At 32.2% G+C, this 15,027-nt stretch overlaps 1 protein-coding gene across 1 annotated transcript in view; it reads right to left on the minus strand.

Annotated features, from left to right (window-relative positions):
- The window catches only part of LOC143203182 (uncharacterized), a 47,456-nt gene extending 35,619 nt beyond the window's left edge, over positions 1–11,837 (minus strand). Inside the window, exons 1-2 of the mRNA XM_076415316.1 lie at positions 11,781–11,837; positions 8,052–8,477 (exon numbers count right to left, since the gene is read on the minus strand). Coding sequence (XP_076271431.1) covers positions 8,118–8,477; positions 11,781–11,837 — 417 coding nt within the window. The 3' untranslated portion in view covers positions 8,052–8,117. The remainder of the gene's footprint in view (positions 1–8,051; positions 8,478–11,780) is intronic.
- Positions 11,838–15,027: the final 3,190 nt, after the last annotated feature.

Genomic DNA, 15,027 nt, shown 5'->3' on the forward strand with positions numbered 1-15,027 from the left:
CGCCTTCTATTATATACAAGTCTGCTGTAATAGACCAATTTGGTATATTTAACTGATAATATCATTTTTATTAAGAGAAAAAGACTTATTTGTGCGATTATAACATACTTAATGTACCAAACAAAACCACAGCAGGAAAATCAAATATTTGATGATAAAAAATCATCAACTGTTGACCAAATAGATAAAGCTAAGCAAAGTTAAATAAACTATAGTTACATATATATACTTGTTTAAGTCACAGTCTCTATTTCGTATATTACTTTTAATTCGTTTTCCATCAGAACTTTTACAGAAAACCTTTAAAATTACCATTCTATACAACTAAAGTACCATAGTAAACGGTCTAGGGTAAACGAAATTTAACGATAGGAAATAAATTAATCAAGAAGGGTCTCGAACGTTAACTTAATTTCACTTAGCACTCGATAAGGTTCCTTGATTGAATTAATTTGTAATTTTTTCCTAATCGGAGAGACTAATTGATGTATTGGCACAAGTTAAGCTAACTTCAAAGGGCCCTATTAAATATAAAGAAGAAAAGCAGAACTTATACGTACAATTCATATAATTCAGTTAAATAATAAACACTAATTGGCCAAAATAGATCATTGATCAATCATTTGATCCATATATTATAATCAGTATAAATAATATATACATATGCCAACATATATACATAAACAAAATAATAACATAAATGAAAAATAAACAAAAAGCCAATATTCGGGCAAGACAATGTTTGTCGGATACTGTAATTATAATGATATTATTTCGGACATAAAAATGGAACAAATTAAAAGATATTAACAATGAAATAATTACATACAAACAGATAAAATAATGGAATTGAATACTATAGACACTGAAAGCATTAGCAACAGGGGTTATCAAAAAATCAACACTCGACCATTGGTTCCCCAGGTAATAATGGTAATGAATTGTGAGATGATGATGATATATGAAAACGTAAATTTAGCTGCAATATCATAGCGCAATATTGAGTTACTAATGAAATTTAATGGCATAATAAATTGTTTAAACTTCCTCAAAGTTTAAAGAAATTTTTTATAGTTGTGTTGATTTTATTAAATTACAACATTTTGAAAAATGTAAGCACACATTTTTTATTGACACTTTAATTACAATGATGATTGTTGAAAAGAAAATATACTAAAAAAGTAACCAATTCGCAATGCGAAAAAATAATTATTCTATTCTATTGACTATTCCTTTGACTGTCGCCTGTTCGGGTCTATGATATATTTTCTGAACATTGTTCAGTAGTTGTACTGCTTCTCCATAGCTGTGATTTACTAACTTTCTTTCATGTTTTACAGCGAAAACTTTGTGGATCTATTTCATCTCGAAGTCATCGTACTATTCTTCATTGGCTACGTAGCGATGAGCATTGATAAGTAATCCAGTCAGAGGATTACTAATCAGTTTGATGTCTTGGTCAACCCCAGATGTGAACCCATAAGTCTTGGGCTCTTTAATCTTAGGTCAAGTGAGTATATTCCAACTAATAAGTACAGTCATTTAATGTTGAGCCTGATCGGTATAGCTTTCTGTTGTTCAATGTTATGTTTCCAGTTTAATCCGTCGTCCATCCATGATTGAGAATGAGTATTCCATGAGGGCAGAAGATCACCTCTTACGAAAATGTGATACATGATGAAAATTTGAAACTTAGAGTTCGAATATTAACTGGAACATGAGAAAAAATAGTTGCTAGCAAAATCCAGTAATATTTTGTAATAAAAAATTATTCAGTTTAACTATATATAAACTATTTCATGAAAAAAAACGCTACGAATGAATTCAAAACCTAACACTTCAGTTCTAGAGGTATTCGCCAATTTAATTATATTTCAGACACATGTACGTAATTAAAAACGATTATATTTCCTTAAATCATTGACGAAATTTTCGGATTCAAAACAAACTCGCAAAACATTTCAAAAACTATTCGGTTTTTCAGCATAAAACTGCCCACATCCACATAATCTCGACGATTTTCGGACAATTTAACTTGAACTGTAACAGATGTCTCGACGCCGTATACCCATCCAATGCCAAACGAATCTCCAATATACGTGTGACATATTTTAAGAATACAAAAATAAAACCCCGACTATTTTCGATTCGAATTTTATTAATTTTCTGGATAATCCCACCGATTTAGAAACGTCCGTTCCAGACCTTAAAATTATGTTGTTTTACTTGCGACTAATGATACAGTTCAGATAATTATCGATGCTATTTAATGTTAGTTTCGGGTGATAAGATAACTTAATTTTTATCATCAGTATCCGTCTGATTTTGCTTGTCTACCAAACTCTTTTTTGAACACTCCGTAGATATATTAACCCAAAGGGTTTCACATGATTTGTGATAATAACGAATATAAAGATTAGTCATCGTTGTATAGTTCTTTTCCAGCCTTCATCCCTCATCTTCAACACATCATCCTCATCCAATAATATAAACACTGTCAAGCCATTTACGTTAGAGTACTTTAGAAGTATTTAAGTAGGTAACTTAAATTTTATCATTGGTGTCTTTTTGAACACTCTGTAGATAAAACTATTACCTTTTTGTTCAAAATTGGCTTTTTTATCAACGTAATCTCCATCAAGAGCCAAACAATCATTCCAGCGCCGCTCTAACATTTCAATGCCACTTTTATAGAACGATTTATCTTTTGCCTCAGATGACGATGGTTCTGATTCCAGAGTGAATTTATGGATTCATCCATTGTCACATATTGACGCAAAAATTCTGGTTTGTTACTTTTTAAACATATCCAAACACTGTTTCTTCTTCTGTTCTTGTTTTTGGTCAACAGTGAGCAAACGCGACACCCATTTTGAACAAATATTTATCATAGTCAAATACTCACGCAATATAAAACCAACACGTTCTTTTGATATCTTTGCTATGCTAGCTAACGCACGCAACTTCACTTTTCGATCGTTCAAAACGATAATGTGGATTTTTTTAATGTTTTCTGCTGTTACCACCTCATTTGGACTTCCACTGCGTTCTGCATAATCTGTGTCTCTACGACCACGTTTGAAGTCAGCAAACCAACGTTTCATTGTTGTTTATGATGGAGCGGAGTCCTTATAACACCTTTCAAGCCATCGCTTCGCTTGAACGGTATTTTTTTCCATCAAGATGCAATGTAAAATTAAAACACGAAATTGTTATTGATCATTTTTTTTAAATAACAAAAGTAGTGTTACTGTTAGTAGTACCAAGAGATCCTTATTAACGAGTTCAGTACAGTAATGCAATCCTAAGGCTGTCTGGTGAAAATGAAGATGTTTCGCCTAAATGGATAATGAGTGATGAAACCCATTTTCTTCTCAGTGGCCACGTCAATAAAGAGAAGAGTCGGTTTGGAACGCAGAATCATCAATTAATTCACGAAACATCATTGCATCCACTAAAAACAACTGTATGGTGTAGTATTCATGCTGAAAACATTATTGGGCCCTTTTTTAAATGACCTAGGTGTTGCTGTTACTGTTACTGCTGAACGGTACCAAGACCAAGATGATCCGAAATTTAATTGTGCCTGAAATGGAAGAGGGGACATGTAGTTTCAGCAAGATGGGGTAACAGCACACACAGCTCGTTCAACAATTTAATTATTGAATGACGTTTTTCCACGATGACTAATTTAGAGAAGTGGCGATTTAACATGGCCAGCCACGGACTTTTTCTTATAGGGTTTTTTAAAATAAAAAGTTTATGTGAATAAGCCCCAAATGATTCAACATCTTAAAGACAATATTCGTCACGGAAATGAAGAAATTCAGCCTCAGATGTTGCAGGATGTCATCAAAAATGCCTTAATAGGAGCCGAAAGCTGCATAGTGAATCGCGATCATCACTTAGCCGATTATAATTTTTCAATCGTAAAGAAAAGAAAACGTAAAGACCAAATAAACTTTTTACGAAAACCAAACTTACTTTTCTCTGAGCAAAGTTATAGGCAATCAAAATGGTAGCGGGACTTTTGCCCCAACTTGTACTTTTTGAGTTCGGAAAACATGTAACTAAAACAAAAACTTTTATACCAAATATATTTCTTAGTGTAAAATCATTTGAAACCATGCGATATAATAACGCTTTCTATAGTTTATGGTTCTATATATATCTAGTCCTGAGTATTGACACGACAATAAAAACGACATTTTCAGTGATATTATGGGTCTTTTATCAGTGTATCTTTACAGAAAATACATCATTTACGTGGTACAAATTGCTGTCAAGGCATCAAAGCTTGTCAAACGTTATATCTCCGATATAAAAGTTAAAAAGCCTTGTTAACATATAGAATGAATAAACATATACCTATAGCGCATTTATTTTTTATTTTTAAATCAAAACCAGTACATTTTGGTTATTACTAAACCATATGATAAAAAAGTTTTGCAAATATGGTCTGTATATTCCTGTCCATAATCCGTATAATGATTACTTTCAAAGATGCCTTTGATACTAAAACTAGCACCAGCTGGCTGATGTCCAAACTATACATTCATCTATATCCAAATATTCAGACTCACATTTTGAATATATTGATCATAAAAATAATTATTCTTGAAATATAAGCTGACTGATGATAAAAAAATTCTACCACTACCAGTAAAATTCGTATCAAAAGTAGAAAAAATAGAGAAATAATTCATATAAAATGATTGAAAAGTAATTCAAAAATTTCTTATGAAATCATAATAATGAATTTAAAATTGTTTTACTGTTTCCGGTGTTAAAAAATATTAAAAATTAATTAATTATATGGCATTTAATGTTATGAAGCAATTTTGTTTTATGTTTATAAATTTATCTCTTGTGTGTATTAAATAATTATACCTATATTATAAAGGAAATAAAAGAAAATTGTTAGTCTTTATACACTGCTATATAAAAATATAGTATATTTACGCAGAAACACTTATAAAATTGCTATTTTTTTTAACTTTACTTGTATTTTAATATATGTGTATGATTTTAATAACAAGATTAATATTCTATATATATATATATATATATATATATATATATATATATATATATATATATATATATATATATATATATATATGACTTAACGTGTTTGTTTAAATAATATATATAAGCAATTAACTTGAATATATATAGTTATATATTTTGTTCAATTAGCTGGAATAATTTATTTAAGAATTATTAGCTACAATCATAATAACAATGTCCATACTGGGTTAGTCTTACCATCATAATAAATAAGTAAATTAAAACAAAATTAAATCATTAAATATCATCAAATTGTCATCAATATTATCATTAAATTGTGTTAACATTTATAATTAGCTTGAGCTGAAAAATACACAACATAACTTTTGAACATTGTTATTATTATAATTGTATACTTACTGATAATTAATGATATTAATTGTATACATTTATTTTAATGAAATCGTAGCCTTAATGTAATAGATTTTTTAAAAGTTGAATTAAAATTAGTGAATTATAAAAAGTGTAGGGTTTGATCATAGATAATTTTTGAGTAGTTTTCATTTAATAGTTGCTAGTAGTACCAAAAAAATATTAGTATTCTTTTATTAAGTATTATTATATATAAAAGAAAAATGTGCATTGCTCATTCTGTGATACATATATGTAATTTCAAGATAACTCGGGCAAAACAGATTTTGTCTATTATTTAATCTCAAGCTGCATTAACTTAGTAATAGAGAAATTATAGTATCTATGACAAAACACTACTCTTAATTGTTTATATATTTATTATTTGTAATGTTTACGTTTATATTATTTGTAATCAGTTTAAAAATTTAGTTTAATAATTTTTAAGTTTAAATTAAATAAAATCTTGTACAGATAACCTAATTTATACTTCAAGAGTTATAATTTCAACATCTTTTGAGAAGTTTTCGTTTAATAGTACCAACAAAATACTACCAAAAACCATTAGTATATTTTATAAGTATCATTATGTATAGCGAAAAGAAATTGCATTGTTTATTTTATTAAGTATATTTTATTTCAAGATAACTTAGGGAAAACAGATTTTGCCTATTAAAACAGATTCTTTAATATGTATGATCTGATTTGTAATGTTTATGTTTGTATTATTAGCAACCAACTTAAAAATGTAATTGTTTAAATAAAATTTAATAAAATTTTACACAAAAAAACTAACATATACTTCGAAAGTTATAACTATTGAGAAGTTCTTGTTTAAAAGTTAGCTAATACTACCAAAGATCTATTAGTATATTTTATAAACATCATTACATATAGTAAAGAAGAATTACATTGTTTATTTCATATTAAACATATTTCATTTCAAGATAACTTAGGGAAAACAGATTTTGCCTATTAAAACAGATTCTTTAATATGTATGATCTGATTTCTAATGTTTATATTTATATTATTAGCAACTAACTTAAAAATGTAATTGTTTAAATAAAATTTAATAAAATTTTACAAAAAAAACTAACATATACTTCGAAAGTTTTAACTATTGAGAAGTTCTCGTTTAAAAGTTAGCTAATACTACCAAAGATCTATTAGTATATTTTATAAACATCATTACATATAGTAAAGAAGAATTACATTGTTTATTTCATATTAAACATATTTCATTTCAAGATAACTTAGGGAAAACAGATTTTGCCTATTAAAACAGATTCTTTAATATGTATGATCTGATTTGTAATGTTTATATTTGTATTATTAGCAACCAATTTAAAAATGTAATTGTTTAAATAAAATTTAATAAAATTTTACACAAAAAAACTTACATATACTTGGAATGTTATAACTATTGAGAAGTTCTTGTTTAAAAGTTAGCTGATACTACCAAAGATCTATTAGTATATTTTATAAACATCATTGCATATAGTAAAGAAGAATTACATTGTTTATTTCATATTAAACATATTTTATTTAAATATAACTTAGGGAAAACAGATCTTGCCTATTAAAACAGATTCTTTAATATGTATGATCTGATTTCTAATGTTTATATTTATATTATTAGCAACTAACTTAAAAATGTAATTGTTTAAATAAAATTTAATAACATTTTACACAAAAGATCTAACATATACTTCGAAAGTTATAACTATTGAGAAGTTCTTGTTTAAAAGTTAGCTAATACTACCAAAGATCTATTAGTGCATTTTATAAACATCATTGCATATAGTAAAGAAGAATTACATTGTTCACTTTATATTAAACATATTTTATTTAAAGATAACTTAGGGAAAACAGATTTTGTCTATTATTTATTCTCAAGCTCTATTAAATTCATAATAGAGGAACTATAGTGTCTATGATAAAGTAGTACGTTTATTTTTGATATATTAAATGTCAATGATCTGGTTTGTGAAGTTTATATTTATATTATTTGCAACCAAATTAAAAATTCTATAATTCTAAAATTATAACTTTCAAGATATACTCATTTAAAAGCTTGCTAATACTACCAAAGGATTATAAGTATATTTTATCAAGTATCATTACGTATTGAAAAAATTGCATTTTATATTAAATATATTTCATTTCAAGATAACTTAGGGAAAACAGATTTTGTCTATTCTTAATTTCAAGCTCCATTAACTTAGTAATAGAGAAATTATAGTATCTATGACAAAATACTATTCTTAATTGTTTATGTATTTATTATTTGTGATGTTTACGTTTGTATTATTTGCAATCAGTTGAAAATTTTGATTTTTGAAGAAGAATTTAATAAAAACTCGTACGGATAACCTAATTTACACTTAAGAAATTGTAATTTCAACGTTTTTCGAGTGGTTTTCGTTTAATAGCTACATAATATTGTGTATAGCGTAACGCTCGATTTGAACGTACAACGGCCACTGCGTCAAACAACGGCCCGACTCTACCATCATCACCATGGACCGGGAAGAGGAAGGCCAAGAATAATCGAAATTGTTGACTGAAAGACGATCGCGTTACGCCACCATCGCCGCTCGCGGGCCGCGAACCACCCATAACCACGTACCTTTTCCTCTCGAGATCACCGGTCGACGGGTTCGACTGTTGCGTACCATCCGAGTGAGCGAACGAACTAAACACCAAACCCGGCGGCTCGTCCCGATTGCAGCACCCTGTCGTCCGACGACACTCCCGTTCGTGCGGCCCTGGTCAGCACCACCATGTCCACGCCGGTCGCCTTCCGGTCGGTCTCATTCGGAGGTGACGGTGGCTGGCAGACTTGGGGGACTGTGATCTTGACGTGTGTCGCGGTGGCGTCGTGCGGCGTCACGCACGAAACTCGGCCGAATACTGCATCAGCAGGGCTAGCCTGGACGCCAGCAGGATGCCTGCTGTGCCAGCGCCCCCTAGCGGTATCCTGCGAGTCCTGTCGCGTTCCCACAGGACGACGATTGGGAGCCGACGGCGTATCTCGACCGGTATCGTAATCTTTCTAATTATCCGTATGCGCAACAATACGCGATTTTCTTCCAGATGAATCGCAATTGTTCGAAACTACTCTTTTTTTAAAGTTATTTACTATAAGAAACTAGCAAACTAACACTAACAATCTATTTGTTCTTATCCTAACTAGCTCCGGTTCTAGAATTACAAAGTACTCATTTTACGATAGATACTTTGGGATCAACATCTAACAGGTCAATTGAAAAGTCCCCGGCCATAAATTTAGTTTTTTTATTCCACATAATTTCCTTCAAGGGTGATACACTGATCATAGCGACCCTCCAACTTTTCGATACCTTTTTTGTAGTACGATTTATCCCTTGCTTCAAAAGAAGCCTCAGTTTCGGCGATCACCTTTTCATTCGACGATAATTTCTTCCCAGCGGGTATCCCTTTGAAATCTGAGAACCTATAGAGGAAATAGTCGCTGGAGGCCAGATCTGGAGAATACGGTGGATGAGGAAGCAATTCGAAGCCCAATTCATGGATTTTTGCCATCGTTTTCACTGACTCGTGATATGGTGCATTGTCTTGATGAAGCCGCACATTCTTTTACTTCAAATGCGGTCGTTTTTCGGCAATTTCGTCCTTCAAACGGTTCAATAACTCTATAAAATAATCGCTACTGATTGTCCTTCTTTTTTCAAGGTAGTCAAAGAGAATTATTCCATGCGCATCCCATAATACAGACGCCATAACCTTGCCAACCGACTGTTGCGTTTTCCCACACTTTGGAGCGTGTTCATCGTGTGCAGTCCACTGGGATGACTGTCGATTGGACTTCGGAGTGAAATGATGGAGCCATGTTTCATCTGTTGTCACATATCGACGAAAAAACTCGGGTTTATTACGCTTGATCATCTTCAAACATTGCTCCGAATCATCAACTTTCCAAATATTTATGAATGATATGGTGTTCACATTCAGTTGATATCTTTAGAGTGTCTGCTATTTCATTCAATTTCAATTTACGGCCATTCAAAATCAGTTTGTGGATTTTTTAATGTTTTCGTCGGTAACAAACTCTTTTGAGCTTTCACTGCGTTCACCATCTTCAGTGCTCATTTTACCACGTTTACACTTAGCATACCAGTCCTTGATCGTTGATTTTCCTGGGGCAGTATCCGAAAATTCTGCATCAAGCCAAGTTTTTGCTTCAAATCTATTTTTTCTCATCAAAAAACAATATTTTGTCAACACGCGAAATTCCTTTTTATCCATTTTTTTCACAATAACAAAAGATGCACTCAAAATGCTATAATTCACAAACTAACGATCCGACAACTGTCAAATTTATACAAGCACCTTCTGAGGGTTAGGGCTAACTATAAAACGTATGGATATAATTCTAGTATCTATGTGTCAGGCCGGGGAATTTTCATTAAACAAAACCTAAAATAACCTAATACATGACATAATTAAAAATGATCTGAATGAAATGATATAAATGCTTTATTTGTTATTGAACGGAAATATTTTTTGACAAAAATCGAGAGAGTAATCGAAATATTATCTATTATTGCCATAAAAACAGAAAATATTTTACTATTTATCATTCCCAATTTCAATCTTTTTACCCTATTGCATTAACAATCTTGAAAAATATTGTACTAAAATGCTATAATACTAATATACAATACATTATTATTTGCAAGTAAACTATCAAAAAATTATAAAACTACATATGTTACATATAAATCTATGTAAACATTAATTGGGTACATTTTTGTCAAGGTCGCGGCTAGGACGACAGAGCCAGAACGTTAAAAATCACTCGAATGAAACAAGTAGGACCAAAAATAGTAACTAAAAGTACACGACTGAAACAGTCGATAGTAAATAGTAACAAAATCAGTCGGACCGAAAATAGCGACTGAAAACAGTCACTGGTAAAAAGTAGTAAAATCAGTCGAACCAAAAATAGCGACTGAAACAGTCGATAGTAAAAAGTAGTCAATTACTGAACTGAGTAGACGATAAGATTTTAACGTAAGAGTAAACGTTAAAGATTATTACGACCACCCATTCATTTCTAAGCCACACAGTTTCCATTATAACCTTGTTTAAATCAGATTTTAATAATCGAGCTACATACCAGAAAATGAAAAATTTTCAATTTTCAAACCCAAATTCGAAACAAATGGTGAAAGGAATCCTTGACTTAATAAAAATGCCGATTGGTCACCGAATAAACTAAAATTAAATCAAGGGCCTCCAAATAAAATGTCAATTTATCATTTAGGGAAGAAAGTCACGCAACTGCTCAAAGCAAAAGGGACAGTGCGACTAAATTTAGCCAGTTTATTCTTTGATACAACATAGTAGTTTTGATTTTATAGTTTATAATAAAATTATATAAAATAGTTAATTTGAGATAAGGAAGTAAAAAATATAATATTGTTTAAAAGTTTTTCATTCCTAATTTTCTGCTTTCTGATCCTGACAGAGAATGCAAGTATTCTTTGGATGTTTGTTAGTTCCAAGATGTGATAACTCGGTATAGGTATGCAGACTTTTCTTAGATTACATTTACACATTACGATAGCAGAAAGAGTTATTATGGCTGAATTTCCTTTTGTAATTTCTCAATGATTAGATTTGCCATCAGGATGCCATCAGACTCTGATGTCAGAGTCTGATGGCATCCCTGTTTCATACATGAGTCATCCCAGATCGTTTTGAATATCTTATATTGAAGAAAAACATAATTTATATAAACATTTAGAAGTCTATTTTATTATCTTATTTCAAACAACTGATTAAATAAACACAAGAACAAAACAAGATGTAACACATGGCGAAAAACTCGTAGGTTTCAGCTCTCAATCAAGCGGGTACTTTAGACGAGAAGAAACATTAACAGGTCAATTGAAAAGTCCCTGGCCTACCATAGCAAAACACATTTATTTGGCGAAAATCCATGAATTGGAGTTCGAATTGCTTCCTCGTCCACCGTATTCTCCAGTTCTGGTCCCCAGCGACTATTTCCTGTTCTCAGATCTCAAAAGAATGGTTTGTGGGAAGAAATTTTCGACGAATGAATAGGTGATCGCCGAAACAGAGGCCTATTTGAAGCAAAGGAAAAGTTGGAGGGTTGCTATAATCAGTGTATCACTCTTGAAGGTAATTATGTTGAATAAAAAAGCTAATTTTACCAAGAAATATGTTTTCTTATGGTAGGCCGGATACTTTTCAATTGACCTGTTATTGTCCAAACGCCAGTAAACCGTATTAAGAGAAGCTTGGCTCAATTGTAAAATTTCTAAGTTTGAATAGCTTTTGGTAGCCTTACAGCTTGAGCTGCGGTACATCTGCCCCAGATGGATACTTCATAACTCCGACAGTCCATGGCTAGGGGAAATTTCAGTAACAGTAGAACGACTGCCGATTCCAGCTCAATTTGTCTTATGCTTCCCTAAAACTACTAGTCTTTTATTCACACTTCATCGCTCATCAAGGGAATGCTGAAAAATTAAACTATCCCTTGAATTATAAGCAATTAAAAACTAATACTGACACTTACTAAATATATAATAATAAATAATAAATAATAATATTTATTAGATGAAGATATTATGACCAAAATCGAATGGATCAAAATAGTTTTATGACCGGCTTGGTGGCGCAGTGGTAAAGGCGATGGGACGGTCCTCCTACTGTTGTGATAGCCGCGGGTTCGAATCCTGCTGGGGCAGGGTCGTAAATTTATGTTTGTGATTGTTTAACATTTGTGAATGTTCCAGACAAGAGTGTAAAATCCGACAAGGAATATGATCCCAGCTGGGTAAGACCGGATGTCTTAGTCGGTAGGCTTAATCCGTGGTTCGGAGCTCACGTTAAACTTTAGGCCCAGTCCAGATAAACCCATAGTTGGTAAAAGGAGACTTTAAAATATATTTTTAAAAAATAAGAAAATAAGAAATAACATAGATATAATTAACACACAAAGACAACAAACTAGACAAGTTCTCTCAAGTAAAACTTTGCACAAATCAAAAGCCGCAAATAAAAACGCTAATTTATCATTTAGGACAGATAGTCACGCAATGGCTCAATAATAACCAAACGACTATCTGCACCTAAATTTAGAAAGAAACTCAACACTGATACTGATTGACTGATATAAATAACAACTTAATTTTCATAAAGATCCTTAGTTTTCGATGCTTGAAGGGATATTAAGCCACATTATTAGGTGTTATATTATTTGGTTTATAATTTTTTCAGTTTAAAATGAATTTAGTGATGAAAATTGGTATAATACGTATTAATTAAAATATTTTCCATAATTTCTACCACTTTTTGCAATCTTTCTGACAACATTCCTTTATTTTTGACGCTAAAAGGAATATTAGGTCATATTATTAGGTGTTATATTATTTGGTTTATCATTTTTTCAGTTTAAAATGAATTTACTGACGAAAATTGGTACAATATGTATTAATTGAAATATTTTCCATAATTTCTACCACTTTTTGCAATCTTTCTGACAACATTCCTTTATTTTTGACGCTAAAAGGAATATTAGGTCATATTATTAGGTGTTATATTATTTGGTTTATCATTTTTTCAGTTTAAAATGAATTTACTGACGAAAATTGGTACAATATGTATTAATTAAAATATTTTCCTTAATTTCTACCACTTTTTGCAATCTTTCTGACAACATTCCTTTATTTTTGACGCTAAAAGGAATATTAAGTCATATTATTAGGTGTTATATTATTTGGTTTATCATTTTTTCAGTTTAAAATGAATTTACTGACGAAAATTGGTACAATATGTATTAATTAAAATATTTTCCATAATTTCTACCACTTTTTGCAATCTTTCTGACAACATTCCTTTATTTTTGACGCTAAAAGGAATATTAAGTCATATTATTAGGTGTTTGCCGATAGATGACGCCAAAAAAGCGTCTGTAAGGGCCAAAAAGGCGCATTTACAGACAAGGCAATGGCGTCACATACGTCAGAGCCGACGTCGCCACCTGACCACTATCCCAGCTTTCCTAATTCCGATGGATCATCTTCCGAAGACAGCTGAGAATTGCTCATAGAAGATTTAAGAAAACAGAATGGAGACCTGCGAAAGCAGGTAGCCGAAGTGAAAATGTTCGCTCAAGCACAGACAGACGCCCTGAGCAAACAGACGGAAAAGCTGGAAAAGAGCGAAAAGGCTTCCGAAGAATTCCCACCGCTACAATTACAGATTTCATAAAACATCAAAAAGATGCCATGAAAATAAAGACTACCCCTGCCACAGAAACCCAGACACCAGCTAAATCGGCACAACGGTCAGACCAAACTGAAGACCCAGATGACGGTTTCACCTTAGTGGGAAAAAAGAAGAGAGGCCCCATCACTCCACCTCAGGAAAGCCATTTTTCACATTAAAAAGGAATTTACTGAAGAAAATTAGTACAATATGTGTTATTTAAATTTTTTCCATAATTTCTACCACTTTTTGCAATCTTTCTGACAACATTCCTTTATTTTTGACGCTAGAAGAAATATTAAGTCATATTATTAGATGTTTGCCGATAGATGACGCCAAAAAAGCGTCTGTAAGGGCCAAAAAGGCGCATTTACAGACAAGGCAATGGCGTCACATACATCAGAGCCGACGTCGCCACCTGACCACCATCCCAGCTTTCCTAATTCCGATGGATCATCTTCCGAAGACAGCCGAGAATTGCTCATAGAAGATTTAAGAAAACAGAATGAAGACCTGCGAAAGCAGGTAGCCGAATTGAAAATGTTGGCTCAAGCACAGACAGATGCCCTGAACAAACAGACGGAAAAGCTGGAAAAGAACGAAAATGCTTCCCCAGAATTCTCACCGCTACAATTACAGATTTCATGAATTATCAAAAAGATGCCATGAAAATAAAGACTCCCCCTGCTATAGAAACCCAGACCCAGACACCAGCTAAACCGGCACAACGGTCACACCAAACTGAAGACCCAGATGACGGTTTCGGACGGACCTTGGTGGGAAAAAAGAAAGCCCCATCACTGCACCTCAGGAAAGCCATTTTTCACATTAAAAAGGAATTTACTGAAGAAAATTAGTACAATATGTGTTAATTAAAATATTTTCCATAATTTCTACCACTTTTTGCAATCTTTCTGACAACATTCCTTTGTTTTTGACCCTAGAAGAAATATTAAGTCATATTATTAGATGTTTGCCGATAGATGACGCCAAAAAAGCGTCTGTAAGGGCCAAAAAGGCGCATTTACAGACAAGGCAATGGCGTCACATACGTCAGAGCCGACGTCGCCTCCTGACCACTATCCGAGCTTTTCTAATTTCGATGGATCATCTTCCGAAGACAGCCGAGAATTACTCATAGAAGATTTAAGAAAACAGAATGAAGACCTGCGAAAGCAGGTAGCCGAAGTAAACATGTTCGCTCAAGCACAGACAGACGCCCTGAGCAAACAGACGGAAAAGCTGGAAAAGAGCGAAAAGGCTTCCGAAGAATTCCCACCGCTACAATTACAGTTTTCATGAAATATCAAAAAGATGCCATG

This window comes from Rhynchophorus ferrugineus, unplaced genomic scaffold (genome assembly GCF_030347505.1).
Source record: "Rhynchophorus ferrugineus isolate W39M unplaced genomic scaffold, kcgeb_rfMv2 rfM9, whole genome shotgun sequence".
Lineage (NCBI taxonomy): Eukaryota > Metazoa > Arthropoda > Insecta > Coleoptera > Curculionidae > Rhynchophorus > Rhynchophorus ferrugineus.